Source organism: Solanum tuberosum, unplaced genomic scaffold, assembly GCF_000226075.1.
Source record: "Solanum tuberosum cultivar DM 1-3 516 R44 unplaced genomic scaffold, SolTub_3.0 scf00004, whole genome shotgun sequence".
Classification (NCBI taxonomy): domain Eukaryota; kingdom Viridiplantae; phylum Streptophyta; class Magnoliopsida; order Solanales; family Solanaceae; genus Solanum; species Solanum tuberosum.
Window position 1 is genome coordinate 2,562,748 of NW_006238930.1, and position 17,158 is coordinate 2,579,905.

The following is a 17,158-nucleotide window of genomic DNA, read 5'->3' on the forward strand; positions in this document are numbered from 1 at the left end:
AATAATTTTCACAAACTCTATTTTCTTCATGTTTATGAGGAGGAAATCAAATCATGCAAACAAAATTTCAACTTCAAATCATTTTCAAACGAACCATCAGCTACTCTACTTATAAGTGTCAATCACAATAACAAAAATGGTGGGATAACTAATTCAACGACTACCTAATACCTTCAACCCAATATGCGATAAAATAATCTTACATTTTATCCTGAGATTGTTATTCCTTATACCTCACACCAAACGAGCCCTAATAGACAAAAATTCTCATAACAAGCGAGATTGTTATATAGAGAGGTTTTGACTATATTAACATTTCTTTTAAATATTATTTTAAAAAAGAAGAAGTTTGCATTTAATATCAATAGTCACCTTAATAGAGAAGTTTATTTATCAAGATGAGTTGAGTCTAGTCTATCATTTTTATCTAAATTCAAGCTGAAGCAGGTAAAAATATGTTACATGAATAGATAAAATCTACTCGGTTCAAAAAATTTCGATGGCTATAAATTTTATATATTTCCCTAACAATATAAATTCTGGGGAGAGGGAAATGACAATTCCATGGCATAGTCAAAAAGTGGTCATATAATAAAACCTGACACATTTAATCACCAAGTATATTCAAAATTCAACATAAAAAGGCAGAAAGAAAAAGGTCTATAGCTTAACTGAAATTGGATGCATACTGAGTAAAAGGAGAAGAATCAAATCAAAGTAAACAGTCCTTAATTAAAGGGCTAACTCTCACTCAGGCCTCAGCTAGGAAAAAGGTCTGAATGGTAGAAAGAGAACACAAAAACTTGAATTATATTACTTCCCAAGTTCCAGCTCTATTGGTCAACAGTGGAGGCCTGTTGCCACTCCCCATCAACTGCTTCTTTCCACAAAGTGACATTGTTATCCCCAGCTGCAACTGCCAACAAGTTTCCGGTAAGAGACCATGAGACTCTCCAAACAGGAGATTTGAAGTCTTTAAGAACCTTGCCCTCCCACTGATCTCCCTCCTTTCCCACAGTCCATATGACAACCGTACCATCCTCTGAAGCACTAGCAATTGTAGACTTTGGAAGTCCCAAGTTTGGTGCCCAAGCTACATCTCTCACCCAGTTAGTGTGCATCTGAAGTGCAGGGAAGCAATCCATCTTCCAAACACCATTATACAACTTCCAAACCTTAACAGTGTTATCACATCCACCAGATGCCAGCTTTTGAACAGGTTCAAGCACACCTGCACCAACTAAAGCACCAGGAGCCATTGATGGCGCCCATGAAACTGATGTTACCCCAACTGGATGAGCTTGGTCTATTCTCGTAGTGTCCCAACCACCATCTGACCTGGCGGTATGCACTGAAATATTACCATCAGAAGAACCACAAGCCAAGCAAAGCCCAAGTTCATGAGGAGCCCAGGAGATGGAATTAACCGATGATTTGTGCTCGCTAAAAACATGAGCTTGTGTCCACTCATTCTGATTGCCTTCCTTCCAGATTATTACCTTACCATCATAGGAACAGGACGCAAGGATTGAGCCAAATTTGGGGTGAGCCCAGGCAGCCTGCCAAACAGGGCCGGTATGACCACTCAAAGTAGCAAGGTGTTGTGAAGTAGCATTGTTGCTCACACCAGTTATTTTTATGGTGGTATCAGAAGATGCTGTAGCCACACGTTTTCCATAATAGTCCATAGTAACATCGTGAACTGTGTCATTGTGACCAGTTTCAATCTTCTGGGCTGGCATTTTCTGTTGCCGCTACTGATATCTCACAGCTCCTGCATTTATGCTTAGATCCAATGTTAGTATAGATGTCAGTTAAAAAGATAAAACATTGAAGAGGGTACTCTTCTCCACCCCCTATTTGGTTAGAAAAGAAGACAGACTCTTCATCCAAAATCAGTTAAAAAGCCTAAGAACAGAAATGCAACTCAAACAACTAAACAAACTAAAAAAATATACATAAATCGTAAATAAGCCAAAGTAATAACATAAGAGCCTTCAGGTGAATTAATCTTTGCAAATACAATTTTTTTAGAGAAAATATTATTATGAGCTTTCTCGTGTCATGTTATGAGCTTGTTCGTTTCAATACACCAGAGAGAAAGATAAAGTAGAAACCTTCCTTTATCATAAATGCAGGCAGAATGAAAAAAAGAAAAATGGTTTATTGCTGAACATGTTATATTTGCAGAAGGGGAAGGGGATTATATAGGTGAAAAGTCACTAAAAGGCAATAGCAGTTGATTTGAGGAGGCAGAGAATCTAACACAAAACGGATTAGCTAACATATAACTCATATTAGGCATTGAATTGATCCAATATATCTATACATGATAGGGATGATTATTTCGGGAAAAGAATGCAGCTTAATTCATAAACCCTTTTAAGATGGTCAAAAGAGATTGTTAAGGCAACAAAGTACACACCAAAGTACTTGAGAAACTAAAACTAACTAATGAGTAAATAGTCTATGGGCCCAAAAGTGCAAATCCAAATCCTCTCCTCTACCCCAGTATTCTACTTGTTGCTCTCACCAATAATAAGTTAAGCTGCCCAGATCAGGATTCCTAGTTTTAGTAACAAATATTAGAGCTGGCTTCTGCACTCCTTTTAACGTAATACTCATAAGTGTTCCAATGTCCTTGCGCTGCAGACTAGACTGCTATTAACTGCAAAGGTACTCCATTGAGATTAAAATACTAAAATGACCATCAATTCAATCAAAGATAATGTTATCGTGAAATATCAGCTAAATTCATCAGGATACTCCTGAATATAATATAACTATGTTCTCCAATAAGTAATTCTCCTAAAGTGACTACTATACAGAATGGATAACCATGATACATTTTTCTAGAGAGGACTTCCAATCAAGGTTTATATATTATTATATAAGCATGAGTCATGAAATAAGAAAGCGTTTTCATAGATATAAATAGCAGATTATAGAAGAATTCCTTCATGGCACATAACTAGACTTCAAATCTACCTATGCTTTCATCAATTGTAGAAAACTAAAAAGATACATTTTTATCTGTTCTGCTAGATCTCTTTGGGTAGTATTTCAATAGCTTCCCACACTAAGCAGAGAGAAGAAATAGATTATCTTGTTTGTGGACAGTAATATGGCAGAGAAATTGATCCTATTGGTAACATTTAATGAAAACCCTTTTTGCAGAAGATGCAAAATTCAAACAAGTTATAAGCTTCCACATTTATTCCCTAATAAATGCTCAAGTCCTCAGCAAAAACAATTGCTACATGAGCATCTCATCTTACAGAACTTACTAGACCCATACTCTATAGTTTACGACATAGACAAAGATACCACAAAGATACATAAACAGTCAATCAATTAACACAAAGATACCATAAACCACTCAATAAGATGTGTCTATCTCAGAATTCTTTACTCCTACCACACGAGGTTCTAAGACACAGTTTAACCCCAGTTAAGAACTGTTTGCACTATTGCCTCATCAAAAGCAACAATCTTTCATCTTCTATTTCCTACTTCTATTCATTTCTCCGGCATACCTTAATATAATATTGAATCGAAACTGATCCGATTCTAAGCAGTTTTCCCCCAATTCAGATTAGGATTTCCAGATAATAACCACCAATTCGCGGATCGCCGAAAATCAGACACATAAAACAGAACGGTATAGCTAAAAACGATATATATGGGGAAAATTACGTCCATTGAGGATATCAAAACAAATCAAAAAGATACATGTCGAACTAGATCTGGGATTTCTGCGTGGATCTTAAACCGGGTCGACCCAAACCGAATAAAGCGAATGCTCAAATACAGATCTCAATTGTAAGCAAATGAAGGGGAAAAAGGGATTGTTTTACCTGTAACAGAAAAATTCTGGATGCAAACACGATAGAGAGGAGAATGGCTTGTTCGCGTCGAAGCTGGAGAGAGAGAGAGGGGATGATATTTAAGTGGTTTTTACTGGTAAAATGCCTTTTAAATTAAATCAACTTTTTATGCACATCCCTTCTATACATTCTTTAAAGTTTATTTATTAATCCAAATTTTATTTTTTTATTTTTTTGGGTGTGTGCATTAGAAGTATTAAGACAAATAGTCTCATTATATAATTTGTATAAAATAGTACTATGATTTTTGGTTGGAGAGATCTAACTTTATATGATTAATACTAATGCGATATTTGGTTAAACCTATGAGAAGAAATAGTAATTCCATATAATTTATGGGTAGTATATATAGTTAACGAAATAACTAAATCTTCTCTTCTTCTTTTTTACACTTTTTAATAACTACTATTGAAATAACAAATATCTTCTTCTTTTTTAACACTTTCTATAACTAATGAAATATGCATATACTAACACTTCGTTTGGATGGTACTACTTTTATTTTTTGGATAAAACCTACATTCTTATGCAATAGCTCGCAAATCACATAGGAGAGATAATTCGCTTTAGACATGAGCCTTGCAATAACTCGCATATCACATAGGAGAGGCAACCCACACTAGGCAAGTCCGGTATGACGAGCTTGCAATAGCTCGCAAATCACATAGGAGAGGTAACCTGCACTAGGCAAGCCCGGTGTGACGGGCTTGATCCAGAAGGCAAACCCCTTGCTTTGTTGGCGAGGAGTTTCAAACTTGAGACCTCCAACATGGAAGTCCCAAGCCCAAACCACTAGGCCACCCCAAAAAGGTGGTTGTTACGTATTGTTTCATAATATATTGTATTGTATTGTTTTAATGAACAAAATGTTTAGATAGATTGTATCGTTCTCCGTCGTTATACTGTTACACGTCTATAATTTGAATGATAAACCTGTAAGAAAAGTAGGGTACGAGGTAGAGTTGCTATGAAATGTTAGATAAAAGATGAAATATGATTATTAAATAATAAATAAAGACAAAATGAGGAAAACATATTAAGGTAACGATGCGATCACGCCAATTCGATTGTTTTATGGATCTTTTCGTCGTTATCTAACGATGGATTTAAACGATACGATACAATAGAATTTAAGTAACGACCAAAACAAACATTATATTTAAACTAGCAATACATGACAATACAACATGTAACAACCATCCAAACAAGGTGTAATGTAGCATTGTTTTTATATTGATATATCAGACTTTATTATTTTAATAAATACAATATTATTGATTTTGTAAAATAGTAACAAATATTAAAACCATCTATTTTTAGTAACGACGATAGGGGTGTCAAATGGGCGGGTTGAGTTAAAATTGGAGATATTAAAATGGGTTGAAATTAAAATCGGGTTGGGTCTTGACCCGCCCAAATTTACTTTGGGCTCAAATGGGTTGGGTTCAAATGGGCTAAAAACGGGTTGGATCTTGCCCCGCCCAATTTGGCCCGGTTAATCTCAATAATTTTAACATAGTGATATTTAACTTTTATAATTACAATTCGAATTTCAGCTCAAGTTTTTTTTTTAAAAGTAACAAATGCATAGATAAAATCCTAAAAGATGTTAAATATATAATAATTCATACCTTTAATATAAGAACATATCTTAGTAAAGAGTTTTAAAATGAGTTGAAATTGAAGATTGAATTGGGCTCAATTGAGGATTCTCTTAAAATGGGTTAGGCTTGAATAGACTGAGATTGAACCAAATTCAAATTATCTTGAGCTCAACCCTTAAAATTATGGACGGGTTACATAGGTTTGGGTTCATTTTTGACACCACTAAACGACGACATATAAATATAAATAAAATAAATATTCATATTATGAAATTATCTATTTTTAATAAGGACAATGTATAAATAAAAACGGGAATAATATTAATTATCCAAACATAGCAGCGTAGCTGAATTGAGATTAGTAGGTGATCATTGTGAATTGAGAAAATATCAAAGTTCTGCCTAATTTTAGGTGTAAAAGTACAAGTCTTCCTTCTCATCACATTGGACTCAGTACTTCAGATACAGTTCCGATCACTCAATTTCAGCAGATCTGACTCCTCCACCGCTCATCACCCCCCTTTCACATGGCCTTTTCCTCCCGCCGCGGCGGAACTGGGTGGGCCCATTCACTCCTCCCCACCAGCAAATCATCTTCCCGACAACCTCGTAAATCCCGCAGACGTACTGCCCTCAGAGACTTCTTCCTTTCAAATTTCTTCACCATAGGCCTCTCTTTCTCACTCTTCATCTTCATTCTCATCGTCTACAGCTATGGAGTCCCTAAACCCCTTCTCTCATCCCATTTCCGAGCTGCCCGAACCCGATTCCATCGACTCAGGAAGCCCACTTACCGGAAATCTCCTGGTAGCGACGCTGTGTCAGGTGCGGTTGTTGATATCACCACAAAGGACTTGTACGATAAGATTCAGTTTCGGGATGAAGATGGTGGAGCTTGGAAGCAGGGTTGGAACGTGAACTACAAAGGCAATGAATGGGATTCCGAGAAGTTGAAAATATTTGTTGTCCCACATTCACATAATGATCCTGGTTGGAAGCTTACGGTTGAGGAGTATTATGATAGGCAGTCCAAGCACATCCTAGATACCCTTGTTGAAACACTTCCAAAGGTAATTTCAGTGTCAAGTTTAGTTGAGTTTCATCATGTGATAAACTTAGATTGTTTGGATTGAATTACCATTTTTTAATTTGATCTGATCGTTTTAATTGATCTTGATTTAGGTATGAGCTTAGACAATGCTAATTTTCGAGAACCCCTTTATTGATTATTGGAATGAAACTGGGAAAAATGGAGCAGAATGAGTATTGACATTAATATAACAGGCCTCTAGTTTGAGATTGAGGCGTATTAGTAGTGGTAGTTGTTGTCATTGCTTAATATGGATGTTAAATTTCTGAATAACTTGTTGGTTGTTGAATTCTGTTCCTTTTAGGATTCCCGGAGGAAATTTATATGGGAAGAGATGTCCTATCTGGAGAGATGGTGGAGGGATGCAACCAATGAAAAGAAAGAGACATTTACCAATCTAGTGAGGAATGGGCAGCTAGAAATTGTTGGAGGTGGTTGGGTGATGAATGATGAGGTAAACCTCCATTAATGTTATACAACATTGAAACAATAGAAAATGCAGATTAAAGAAAAAGTCTGGTGTGTTTAAATTTGACAGCTTATTATGAGGGAGTCATGATTCTTCCTATAATTGCAGTCGCAAATAGCTTTTCGGTGCATAAATTTGGATCAAATATTTAAAAGGAAATGGCATAATTATAAGAAAAATTCGTTGAAATACAGATATTTGGATAATTGTAATTGCTTTTGAAGGATTCAAATTTGTTCTGAATAAATGGAGCTTTGGCAATTTTATGCCATAATGGTTGACTTACGGCCTTTCAATTTTTCCTTTTTCTGCAGGCTAATTCACATTACTTTGCAATTATTGAACAGGTAAACAAGAAATTTTCTGTTTATTATTCACTGCCTTGGTATCTTTACATATTTGCAATATCATGTAGTAAGAATTGTATCTATAAATGAAAAAACAGAGATTATTTTCTCCATTTGGTTGTAATATAGGATATCTAAGGTCTTCTTGCTTATGATTTGTAATTTACAACAGATTAGAATACTAGTGTCTGAAATCGAGACTGATATTTCTCTAATTTAGGGTAGTGCTATGGTGATTTTGTCACTCTAAATATTATGCTAGAATTTTTCTCAACATTGTTGTGGTATGGATGCTTATTGCTGGAATACTTGACATGTAATTATTACTCATTAGATGTATACTGAAAGGAATAGTGTGAAGATGCTATATTTTAGACTTTGTGGTAGATAATAGCTCATTTTGAGAAAATTAATGAGATATCGAAATTCTGATAGAGGCTAGAATTGGATATGAACTGGTAGGTTTTACTTTACATACAAGAACAACGACAACAACATACCCAGTGTAAAATTGATATATTTTACTTTATATATTTATCAAAAAGGATACCTCTTACATAAGAAACAGTCGCAGCTTAAAACTTTTAAGTTCATCCAATCCTTTTCTCTAAAAATATGTTATAGGAAATTTCCTAGAATCATTAATCATTGGATTAACCAATGGGGTATCAATTATTACAGGCAACTTAATTCGTCTGGTATATGGTATTTCGCGTCATGACAGTTTCAGTTTCATATTTGTAGGTTTTATGTCGTTTGACTAACAATCAAGAAAAGATTTGTTGTTTGACTCTAGTTAGTCGCTTGATTGTTGCTAATTTATTTGCCAATCTAACTTGATTTGGATCAACTTTTTTATTGAATTGGAGATGAAGTGATTTTTCTACCTTGTTTTGCATTTTTTGGTGGTCATTCTGTTTTCTTCTCAATTCATATTGGTCTCATATTCATTTGCTTCTCATTTCATTTTGTACTATTCACTAATCTAGATCTCGATTTTTTGCATTTATGCTCAGATTACAGAAGGAAATATGTGGTTGAATGAGACTATAGGTGTAATTCCTAAAAATTCTTGGGCCATTGATCCCTTCGGCTATTCACCAACTATGGCATATCTTTTGCGGCGTATGGGTTTCGAGAACATGCTAATACAGAGAACTCATTATGAGTTGAAGAAGGAACTGGCTTTAAACCAGAATTTGGAATATGTGTGGCGACAGAGCTGGGATGCCGAAGAAAGAACTGATATTTTTGTCCATATGATGCCATTTTATTCCTATGATGTTCCACATACTTGTGGACCTGAGCCTGCAATTTGTTGTCAGTTTGACTTTGCTCGAATGTATGGGTTTCCTTATGAACGATGTCCTTGGGGAGAGCATCCTGAGGAGACCACCCAGGAGAATGTGAAGGAAAGAGCACTTAAACTTTTGGATCAGTATAGAAAGAAATCAACACTATATCGAACAAATACACTTCTTGTTCCTCTAGGTGACGATTTCCGTTATGTCAGTGTTGATGAAGCAGAAGCTCAGTTTCGGAATTACCAAATGCTGTTTGATTATATCAATTCCAACCCTGGCTTGAATGCAGAGGCTAATTTTGGTACTTTAGATGATTATTTCCGAACACTACGTGATGAGGCTGACAGAGTAAACTATTCTCGTCCACATGAGATTGGATCTGGTGAGATTGGGGGGTTTCCTTCTCTGTCAGGTGATTTCTTCACTTACGCTGACAGGCAACAGGATTACTGGAGTGGCTATTATGTCTCCAGGCCTTTCTTCAAGGCAGTTGATCGTGTTTTGGAGCATAACCTTCGCAGTGCTGAAATGTTGATGGCTTTCCTATTAGGTTACTGCCAAAGAATACAGTGTGAAAAATTGCCTACTGGATTTTCCTACAAATTGACCGCAGCGAGAAGGAACTTGGCACTTTTTCAGCATCATGATGGGGTCACTGGTACTGCCAAGGACCATGTGGTGCAGGACTATGGAACACGGATGCACTTGGCTCTGCAAGACCTTCAAATTTTTATGTCTAAGGCTATTGAGGTGTTACTAGGGATCCGCCATGAGAAAAATGACCAACCTCCTTCTCAGTTTGAACCAGCACAGTCGAGATCTAAATATGATGCCCAACCAGTGGTTAAAGCCGTCAGCGCTCGTGAAGGAACTGTTCAGACGGTGGTCCTTTTCAATCCATCAGAGCAGACAAGAAATGAAGTTGTCATGGTCACTGTTGAGAGGCCGGATGTAACAATCTTGGACTCAAACTGGACATGTATTAAAAGCCAGATATCTCCAGAGTTGTCACATGATAAGAGAAGTACTTTATCTAAAAGACATCGTGTGTACTGGAAAGCTTCAGTACCTGCCATGGGATTGCAAACATATTATGTTGCGAATGGATTTGCTGGATGTGAGAAGGCAATACCTGCACAACTTAGAATATCAGTGTCTTCTGGAAATATCTCCTGCCCATCACCATACACTTGCTCAAAGTTTGAGAGCAATGAAGCAGCAATCCAGAATGAACATCTGACACTCACCTTTAGTACCAAGTTTGGTTTGTTGCAGAAAGTAAGCCATAGTGATGGTAGACAAAATGTTATTGATGAAGAAATTGATATGTACTCTAGCACAGGTGGAGCCTACCTGTTCAAACCGGAGGGTGAGGCTGAGCCAATCATACAAGCTGGTGGGATTATGGTTATCTCGGAGGGCCATTTGGTACAGGAGGTCTATTCTTACCCAATGACAGCATGGGACAAGTCTCCAATTTCCCATAGCACCCGCATATATAACGGTCACAATACCATACAGGAACACATTATTGAGAAGGAGTATCATGTTGAGCTTCTTGGTCATGAACTCAATGACAGGGAATTGATAGTTAGGTACAAGACTGATATTGAAAACAAAAGGATTTTCTATTCTGATCTAAATGGATTCCAGATGAGCCGTAGAGAATCCTATGATAAGATCCCTACACAGGGCAACTATTATCCAATACCTTCCCTTGCATTTATGCAAGGACCACATGGAGACCGCTTCTCTGTCCACACTAGGCAGTCTTTGGGTGTTGCAAGTCTCAAGGATGGATGGTTAGAGATAATGCTTGACAGGAGATTGGTAAGGGATGATGGACGTGGTCTAGGCCAAGGAGTGATGGATAACCGTGCAATGAATGTTGTTTTCCATATCCTTGTGGAGTCTAATGTTACAGAAGCAAACCAAACTACAGGTCCTCATCCTCTAAATCCGTCTCTTCTATCGCATTTGGTTGGTGCCCACCTAAACTATCCTCTTCATGTATTCATTGCCAAGAAATCTGAGGAAATCTCTGTACAGCCACCCCCTAGGTCCTTTTCTCCCCTGGCAGCTTCTTTACCATGTGACTTGCATATTGTCAACTTCAAGGTTCCTCGTCCTCTCAAGTATACTCAACAACAACTTGAAGAGCCTAGGTTTGCCCTAGTCTTTCAGAGACGACACTGGGATTCTTCTTTCTGTAGAAAGGCCAGGTCAGAATGTTCAAGTGTAGCTGATGTGCCCGTTAATCTGTTTTACATGTTCAAGAATCTGGCTGTGTTGAATGCAAAGGCTACTTCTTTAAATCTTTTGCATGATGACATAGAGATACTTGGCTATGGCGACCATTTTGGAGATGGAGCTCATGATGGGCATGTCCTCATTTCACCCATGGAGATACAGGCTTACAAGTTGGAACTAAGGCCCCACTAGTGAAGGAATAGATCACGTGTATATTCTTTTCCCAACTGAAGCTGAATTAGGATGTGCTAGTTCAAGGACCACCACTGCAACTCTGTTTTCGACATCACAACTTCAAGATCTACTGTATTTTGGAGAGATGAAGGTAGAAATTCTCACAGTTGCGGTTTGCCTAGAGGGTTTTTGACATTGTCAGTTGAGGCTTGAGGGCTTGAGAATTGTTCCTGCTGTAACACAGCTACTTCAGAACACTTCCAGAGAAGAACGTTATGTTATTGAAACTGCGGGTGCTAACAGAAGATCTCATCTTATATGAAGGAGAACTGCTTTGCACATGGTTCTCTTCCAAGAAGATGTTAAAGTAGGCGGGATTAGAATGCTTAGGTAATTTTATAGGGCATAAGTTAAGGTTGTTATTAGAATATAGTAGTACTACATGTTTTTGATATTAAGCTAATGATGACATTGCTCGACAGATTGTATGCAAATGATGAGTCTTTTTGAAACATTTGTTTTTGAAAAAAAAAAAGATTTCCTCGGAAAGTAACTTGCTGTAGCTGGGATGGAAAATATTGTGTTTCTCATTACGTCTTGCTTTCATAAACTTGATGCGCTAATATTCCAATTCCTCCCAGTAGCAGCAGAAGGGTTCAAACATAAAGACATCAAACTTCTTGACTTGTGGGATATTATGATGCGAAAGATCAATACAAAGTAGGGGTAAATGGGTAAATGACCTGTCGAAATTTTCATTCGAGCATGCTGATATAGCTTTCATCTAGTATGCCTTTTTAGCAAATGCAAACAGGTTCTTCACCCAAATAAAAAAAAAGTTCCTTTTCTCTCCCCCAACATATTAATTCATGTTCGCTCTGTTATTTTTAAAGTAAGAGTATTGTATTAATATTGTTGCATTTAATAATTTTTAAGGAATTAAGCTGATGTCGACATTATAGATTTATCTACGTCTACTATTTTTGGTTCACTTTATGGGCCATATTTTGCTCCTCATTTGAATCTGTCAAATGCTGTTCTCATAATGAAAGTATTAACATGTACTAGTAATTTCGTTTAACAAAAGTGAATGAGCAGTTTGCAATTTTTGGTAATTATAAGAGTTTGAATAGATCCAAATTAAAACCCCTTAAAAAGCGCCAACAAAATGTTTTACGTAAGTGGATCCCCAATCCCAATGCCTATTCTTGTTTGTTTTTTCTTCTCAATCTCAAACTTTGGCTGTTCTAGTTATCTGTTTTTCTCTGAATATGATCTCACAATACTTAAACAGCTTAGCGATTCCCACGAGATTTGGGAACAACTAAATGGTAACGACTGAAACTCTCAACTTCTTTCATTCGTAAAGGAAAATAATTTTAATAACATCTCTGCTCTTTCTCATTTTGATTATATATAGATTCATAATCATCAATTAATTTTCCGACGACGAGCATTCCCGATGACGAGCATCTAGTTGGCGCATTCCCGCCTTCTTCTCGTGATTAAAGTTCAAAGCAGGTGCGGTATGTGTTACATAAATTCCTACCTTTAACTTGTTAAAAGTAATTACTATTGAACTTTTAAGTGCCTCTGTGTTTATTGGACTCTTCAAAAACACGGCCGGTGCTTCAGATTCTAAAAAAGAGTCCAAACGGCACAAATTATTTAGTAATACTCACTCTTTTGAGAATCCAACACAAATAGGATAATACTCTTAAAAGAGTTCAAATAACATAGCCACAAATTATTTAGTACTCAAGTGACATTCACTGAGTTAAGTGTTAACATGACATTTTGCAAAAATAAAGATCTCTTTGGAGAATTGACATAAAACATTAAAAAATAAACGAAGTGAGTAAATAGTAAATAAAGATTAAGTTAATAGGCTGTTTAATTATAACAACAACAATAAGATAGCGTAATTCCACAAGTGAATTTTGAAGGTAGTGTGTACACAACCTTACACCTATCTTGTGAAGGTAGAGAAGTTGTTTACCGATGGACCCTCAGCTCAAGTAAAACATAATAAAATGACGAGTGAAAGAAAAAAAAAGTAATGTAAAAGAGAACAATAGCAACACATAATATGATGATCGAAGCATAGAAAAGAACGAATAATTATTGTCAATAAAACCATTGGTGGTCTACTACCCATTGATTCAAATTCTTATTTTGGTGCCTCTGCTTTATATCTACATCTCTTTAGGAAAAGTACGATGTTCAATTTGGTGTTTCACTATTACTCTGATTTTGGACCATGCTCACCTCTATTATGAAACAACTTTTTTTAAGTGTAGTATGTTTAATGCAAGATAGAGAGATGCACTTACACATAATAAAAAGCTGGTAACTCTTATCAAATTATCTATTGCAATAAAGATATTGCTTTATAGAAATGGCGCATAATATATATGGGGTTTGGCGTGAAAATTCAGATGACTAGACGTTGTTAGGCTTCAACTGATTGGGTAGTAGAGAATCTTCGCAAGATTAAATGTTTGGTCTTAAAGTTTGCGAAGAGTCCCACCTCGGTGGTTTAAGGGATGACGGTCTCTTTAATTTAGTTTGAGCAATCCTCCACTCGTGAGTTATTTTTGAGTTTAAGTTAGGTGGTAAAGTTTACTTTTTTTAACATGATATCCTAGTAAGACTCATCTTAATTCTTATTTGCAGATGTTTGACCCTTATACGTCCAGGTCCAACCCTGAATTGAAAGTGAAGAATAACTTTTTAGGTTGAGTTAGTCTGAATGTTCATTTCAATAACAAAAGTTAATTAGCTTAAGGGAGTTTCCAAGCACTAAGCAAAGAGCCAAATTAGGAAAAAGTAGTGGTCTAGTGGAGTCAAAAGGAGAAGGGAAATTGAAGTGAATTCCATATCACTAAACCACCCACCACCACTTCACTGCCAATTGGGAAGCAATTTACTAACACTATTGTCTTGATTGATGATCATGCAAATTAAAAGATTTGTAAATTGTTGCTGTTTGTATGTGTCTTGGTGATGACAACCTTTTCCTTTAGTTTTTATGTTGTCATTGTAACCACTTTATGTCAACAGTACTCTCTTCTTTTGATCCCAAAAGGAGGATCTTGCATCATTTAGATTAGTTGATGACGTGGATTGAAAATTTGGAGTGACCTGGAGTATTATTATTGGATTCATCATTATATTAATTCTTAACTATAAGTATTGGAAATGTGGACAATGGAGCATAGTGAATGATAGAATTCATTAGTTGACCTTAGCTTATAAGTTAATTTTAAGTTTTGATTTATTATCAGGTAATAAGTTATTTGTAATTTAGTTAAAAAAATATTTGGTATTATGTGTACGTTTTCCTGCATATTACCAGCATACGTTGACATAGTGACTGAAAACTAACCGGCCTCCGTAATAATTTGGGACCCTATTCTAGATCGTCCTATGAAATTTTTTTTGTCCATTAATCATTTTTAGTACGAGATATGAATTATAATCTCTAGATAATTTACGAGATTATACTTTTATTCTGTACTTGATGATGAATATTACTTAGGCCTCATTTGTTTGCATTTAATAGAGATCTGAATCTAAATCATTCAGATTCAGCTCATTAAATGTGTTTGGTTTTTAGGACTAAATCTATAATTCAAATTCAGCCCATTAAATCCATTTGTTTCTTTTTTCAAAAAGCCTCTTAATGGATTTGAAAAGGTCTGAACGGATCAAATATGCAGGAGAGTCTTAACACCATTCAGACTTATTTTGTAAGTTATAAAATAACACTGTATCGCCTCTCTCGGTCTTTGCGTGACTTTTTCTCTCTCAACTACAAACTTTCTTCCTCTCTTTTCTCAATCAAACACCAATTTTTTCCTCTTGAACGGGTAAATTTTCATAATCTTTACAAGTATTTTTATTTATATTAATAACTTTCTTAGGGTGTATTGATGTTTGTCAAGAACACTTGTTGCAATAATATTTTTAGTGTATTGATATTCATCAAGGTTTTTGAATGAAAAAAATACTATTCATAATTAAAAATAATAGCTATGTATACATATTTGAGGTCTCTTATTAGAATTTTGTCTTAGGCCAATAATTTTATTGAGACTCTTTGATATATTATTGTTGTTGAACTAGTTGGTGACAAAAATAATGGAGCTCCTAATAATTCTACATCCCAATCTTCAGTTTCAGCTGGAAAAAAAAGTTTTTGGGGGAAAGAAAAAAAAACTTATTCGTCTGAATTGGAAATTGATGAGAAGATGATTACTGCTCTGGAGTTATTGATTAAAAAATAGTGCACCTACATTTGAAAAATATATGGAAAAATTAGATGGACTTGGATAGAAAGAGTCATTATACCGTACATGTGTTAGTATATTTTGTGAAACTGCCCGCTTCAAAAAAGCATGAATGACGTTAGAGGTTCACAAGTTAGAGAATTGGATTAAGGTTATTGAAAAAAAAGGAAGATAAAAATTAGTTTTTCTAATTAGCCAAAATATATGTTAGGCACTAATAATGTGATACATTATTTATTATTTTTCGACTAGTATCTATCATACTCATTGAACTTTTTGATATTATATTGTGCCTATAAAATATTTTTTATGTGATGTTTTTTATGTTATGCTTGATGATTATGATATTTTTTAATCAAAAAGTAATATTTTTTGTTGAAATGAATTTTTTATAACATTTTATTAATATAATGTTTGATTTCATATGCACATTCAGTTATTGAAAACAAACAATAATCATCTAGTGTTTAGATTTGGAGACCACATCTCAATAGTCAGATGTGTATTCAGATCTAGACACCTAGCTCTTAATGCAAATCTTAATATTTAGACGTATTCAAATTCAGATGTCTTAATCTTAATGAAAACAAATGAGGCCTTAGTCTTATAATTATTTATCCCACCACCTTTGTATAAGTCATGAGATTATCTCATCCCTCAACCAAACTACCCCTTAATATTTACCCCTTTATTGTAATGGAATGTAATTAGTTAATTAAAAGAGTGTAAGACAGGTAAAATTTGTAACATTGAAATTACTTTTTAATTAATGATAAATAAGCCTTATATGTCAAATCTTAAAGAAAGTATTACATAATCAAAATTCAAACTTAGGAAACGATTTTTGGAAGTTTTCTACTATAGTGCACGTACAGAATGGCGTTTGCAGCAAGTGCAAGCGTACTCGTATTCAGTACAACACACCTAACAAGTGGTTTACTAGTCAATAAATTGGGAAAAATCGTGAGGTTTTACTTTAAAATTTTAGTAAAAATTGAAAAATAAGAAATTACATACACTACGATTATATTAGTATGAGTATTAACGAATAGTGAAATAATGCACTACTAGTCTACTATTACCTACTAACCTTTTATCTCAATCGATATTTTTTTTAATCTTAATCCGTATCCTTCCAACGGGTGGACCGAAAAAGAAATGTCGTTAGGATTATTAAACCATAATCTATTTCCTACTTATATAGTACATGATTATGATTTGATTAATGCAGTGGGTTTTTGCCAATTTTTGTAAATGAAACTGTTATGATTTTGTGTGCTTATCCAATTGACAGAAGTAGTAAAATATATACCTGGCAGGTTCTGAGGTAACCCAAGTGGTTGCAACAGCCATATGACAAGCATTATAAAGCAATATGAATACATCATGAATGAACTAACATACATTTTTGGAGTCAGAAATGTTAAGAGTTTTTTAGCATCAAGACATAAAAAGATTTAATCGACGTGACGACACAGCCAACTGGAAACGTGGAATGCTGTATAATTAATAATGCATCTCCTTTTAAACTTAAATCAAATTCATTATCAACAACTTTAATTTCCTTAAAGGAAAAATTTAGTGATTGTCCTAGTGTTCCATTTTTAGATCTTTTAGAAAAGTTGTTTCTTTTTTTATTTTTCATCCACTTGATATTCGTTTTAGGGTCGGATTAGTAAATTTATATTGAAGAGTTTTATTTAGGGATAAATTGCATTTAAAAAAAAAAAAAGATTTCAAA

General features: G+C 35.1%; 2 protein-coding genes across 3 annotated transcripts; one reads left to right on the forward strand and one right to left on the reverse strand.

Moving 5' to 3' along the window:
* Nucleotides 1–570: 570 nt before the first annotated feature.
* Nucleotides 571–3,988, reverse strand: LOC102577858 (protein transport SEC13-like protein). Of its 2 annotated transcripts, NM_001288383.1 has the most exon segments (5): nucleotides 701–1,049; nucleotide 1,052; nucleotides 1,055–1,059; nucleotides 1,062–1,774; nucleotides 3,858–3,937. In NM_001288383.1, coding segments are annotated over 4 exon segments (903 nt in total). In that variant the 5' UTR covers nucleotides 1,743–1,774; nucleotides 3,858–3,937; the 3' UTR covers nucleotides 701–833.
* A 1,856-nt stretch (nucleotides 3,989–5,844) lies between these two features.
* LOC102605224 (alpha-mannosidase 2) lies at nucleotides 5,845–11,641 on the forward strand. Its single transcript, XM_006338452.2, has 4 exons — nucleotides 5,845–6,561; nucleotides 6,886–7,035; nucleotides 7,365–7,397; nucleotides 8,414–11,641. Exons 1-4 carry the CDS (start codon nucleotides 6,019–6,021, stop codon nucleotides 11,141–11,143), a joined length of 3,456 nt encoding a protein of 1,151 aa, XP_006338514.1. The 5' UTR covers nucleotides 5,845–6,018; the 3' UTR covers nucleotides 11,144–11,641.
* Nucleotides 11,642–17,158: the final 5,517 nt, after the last annotated feature.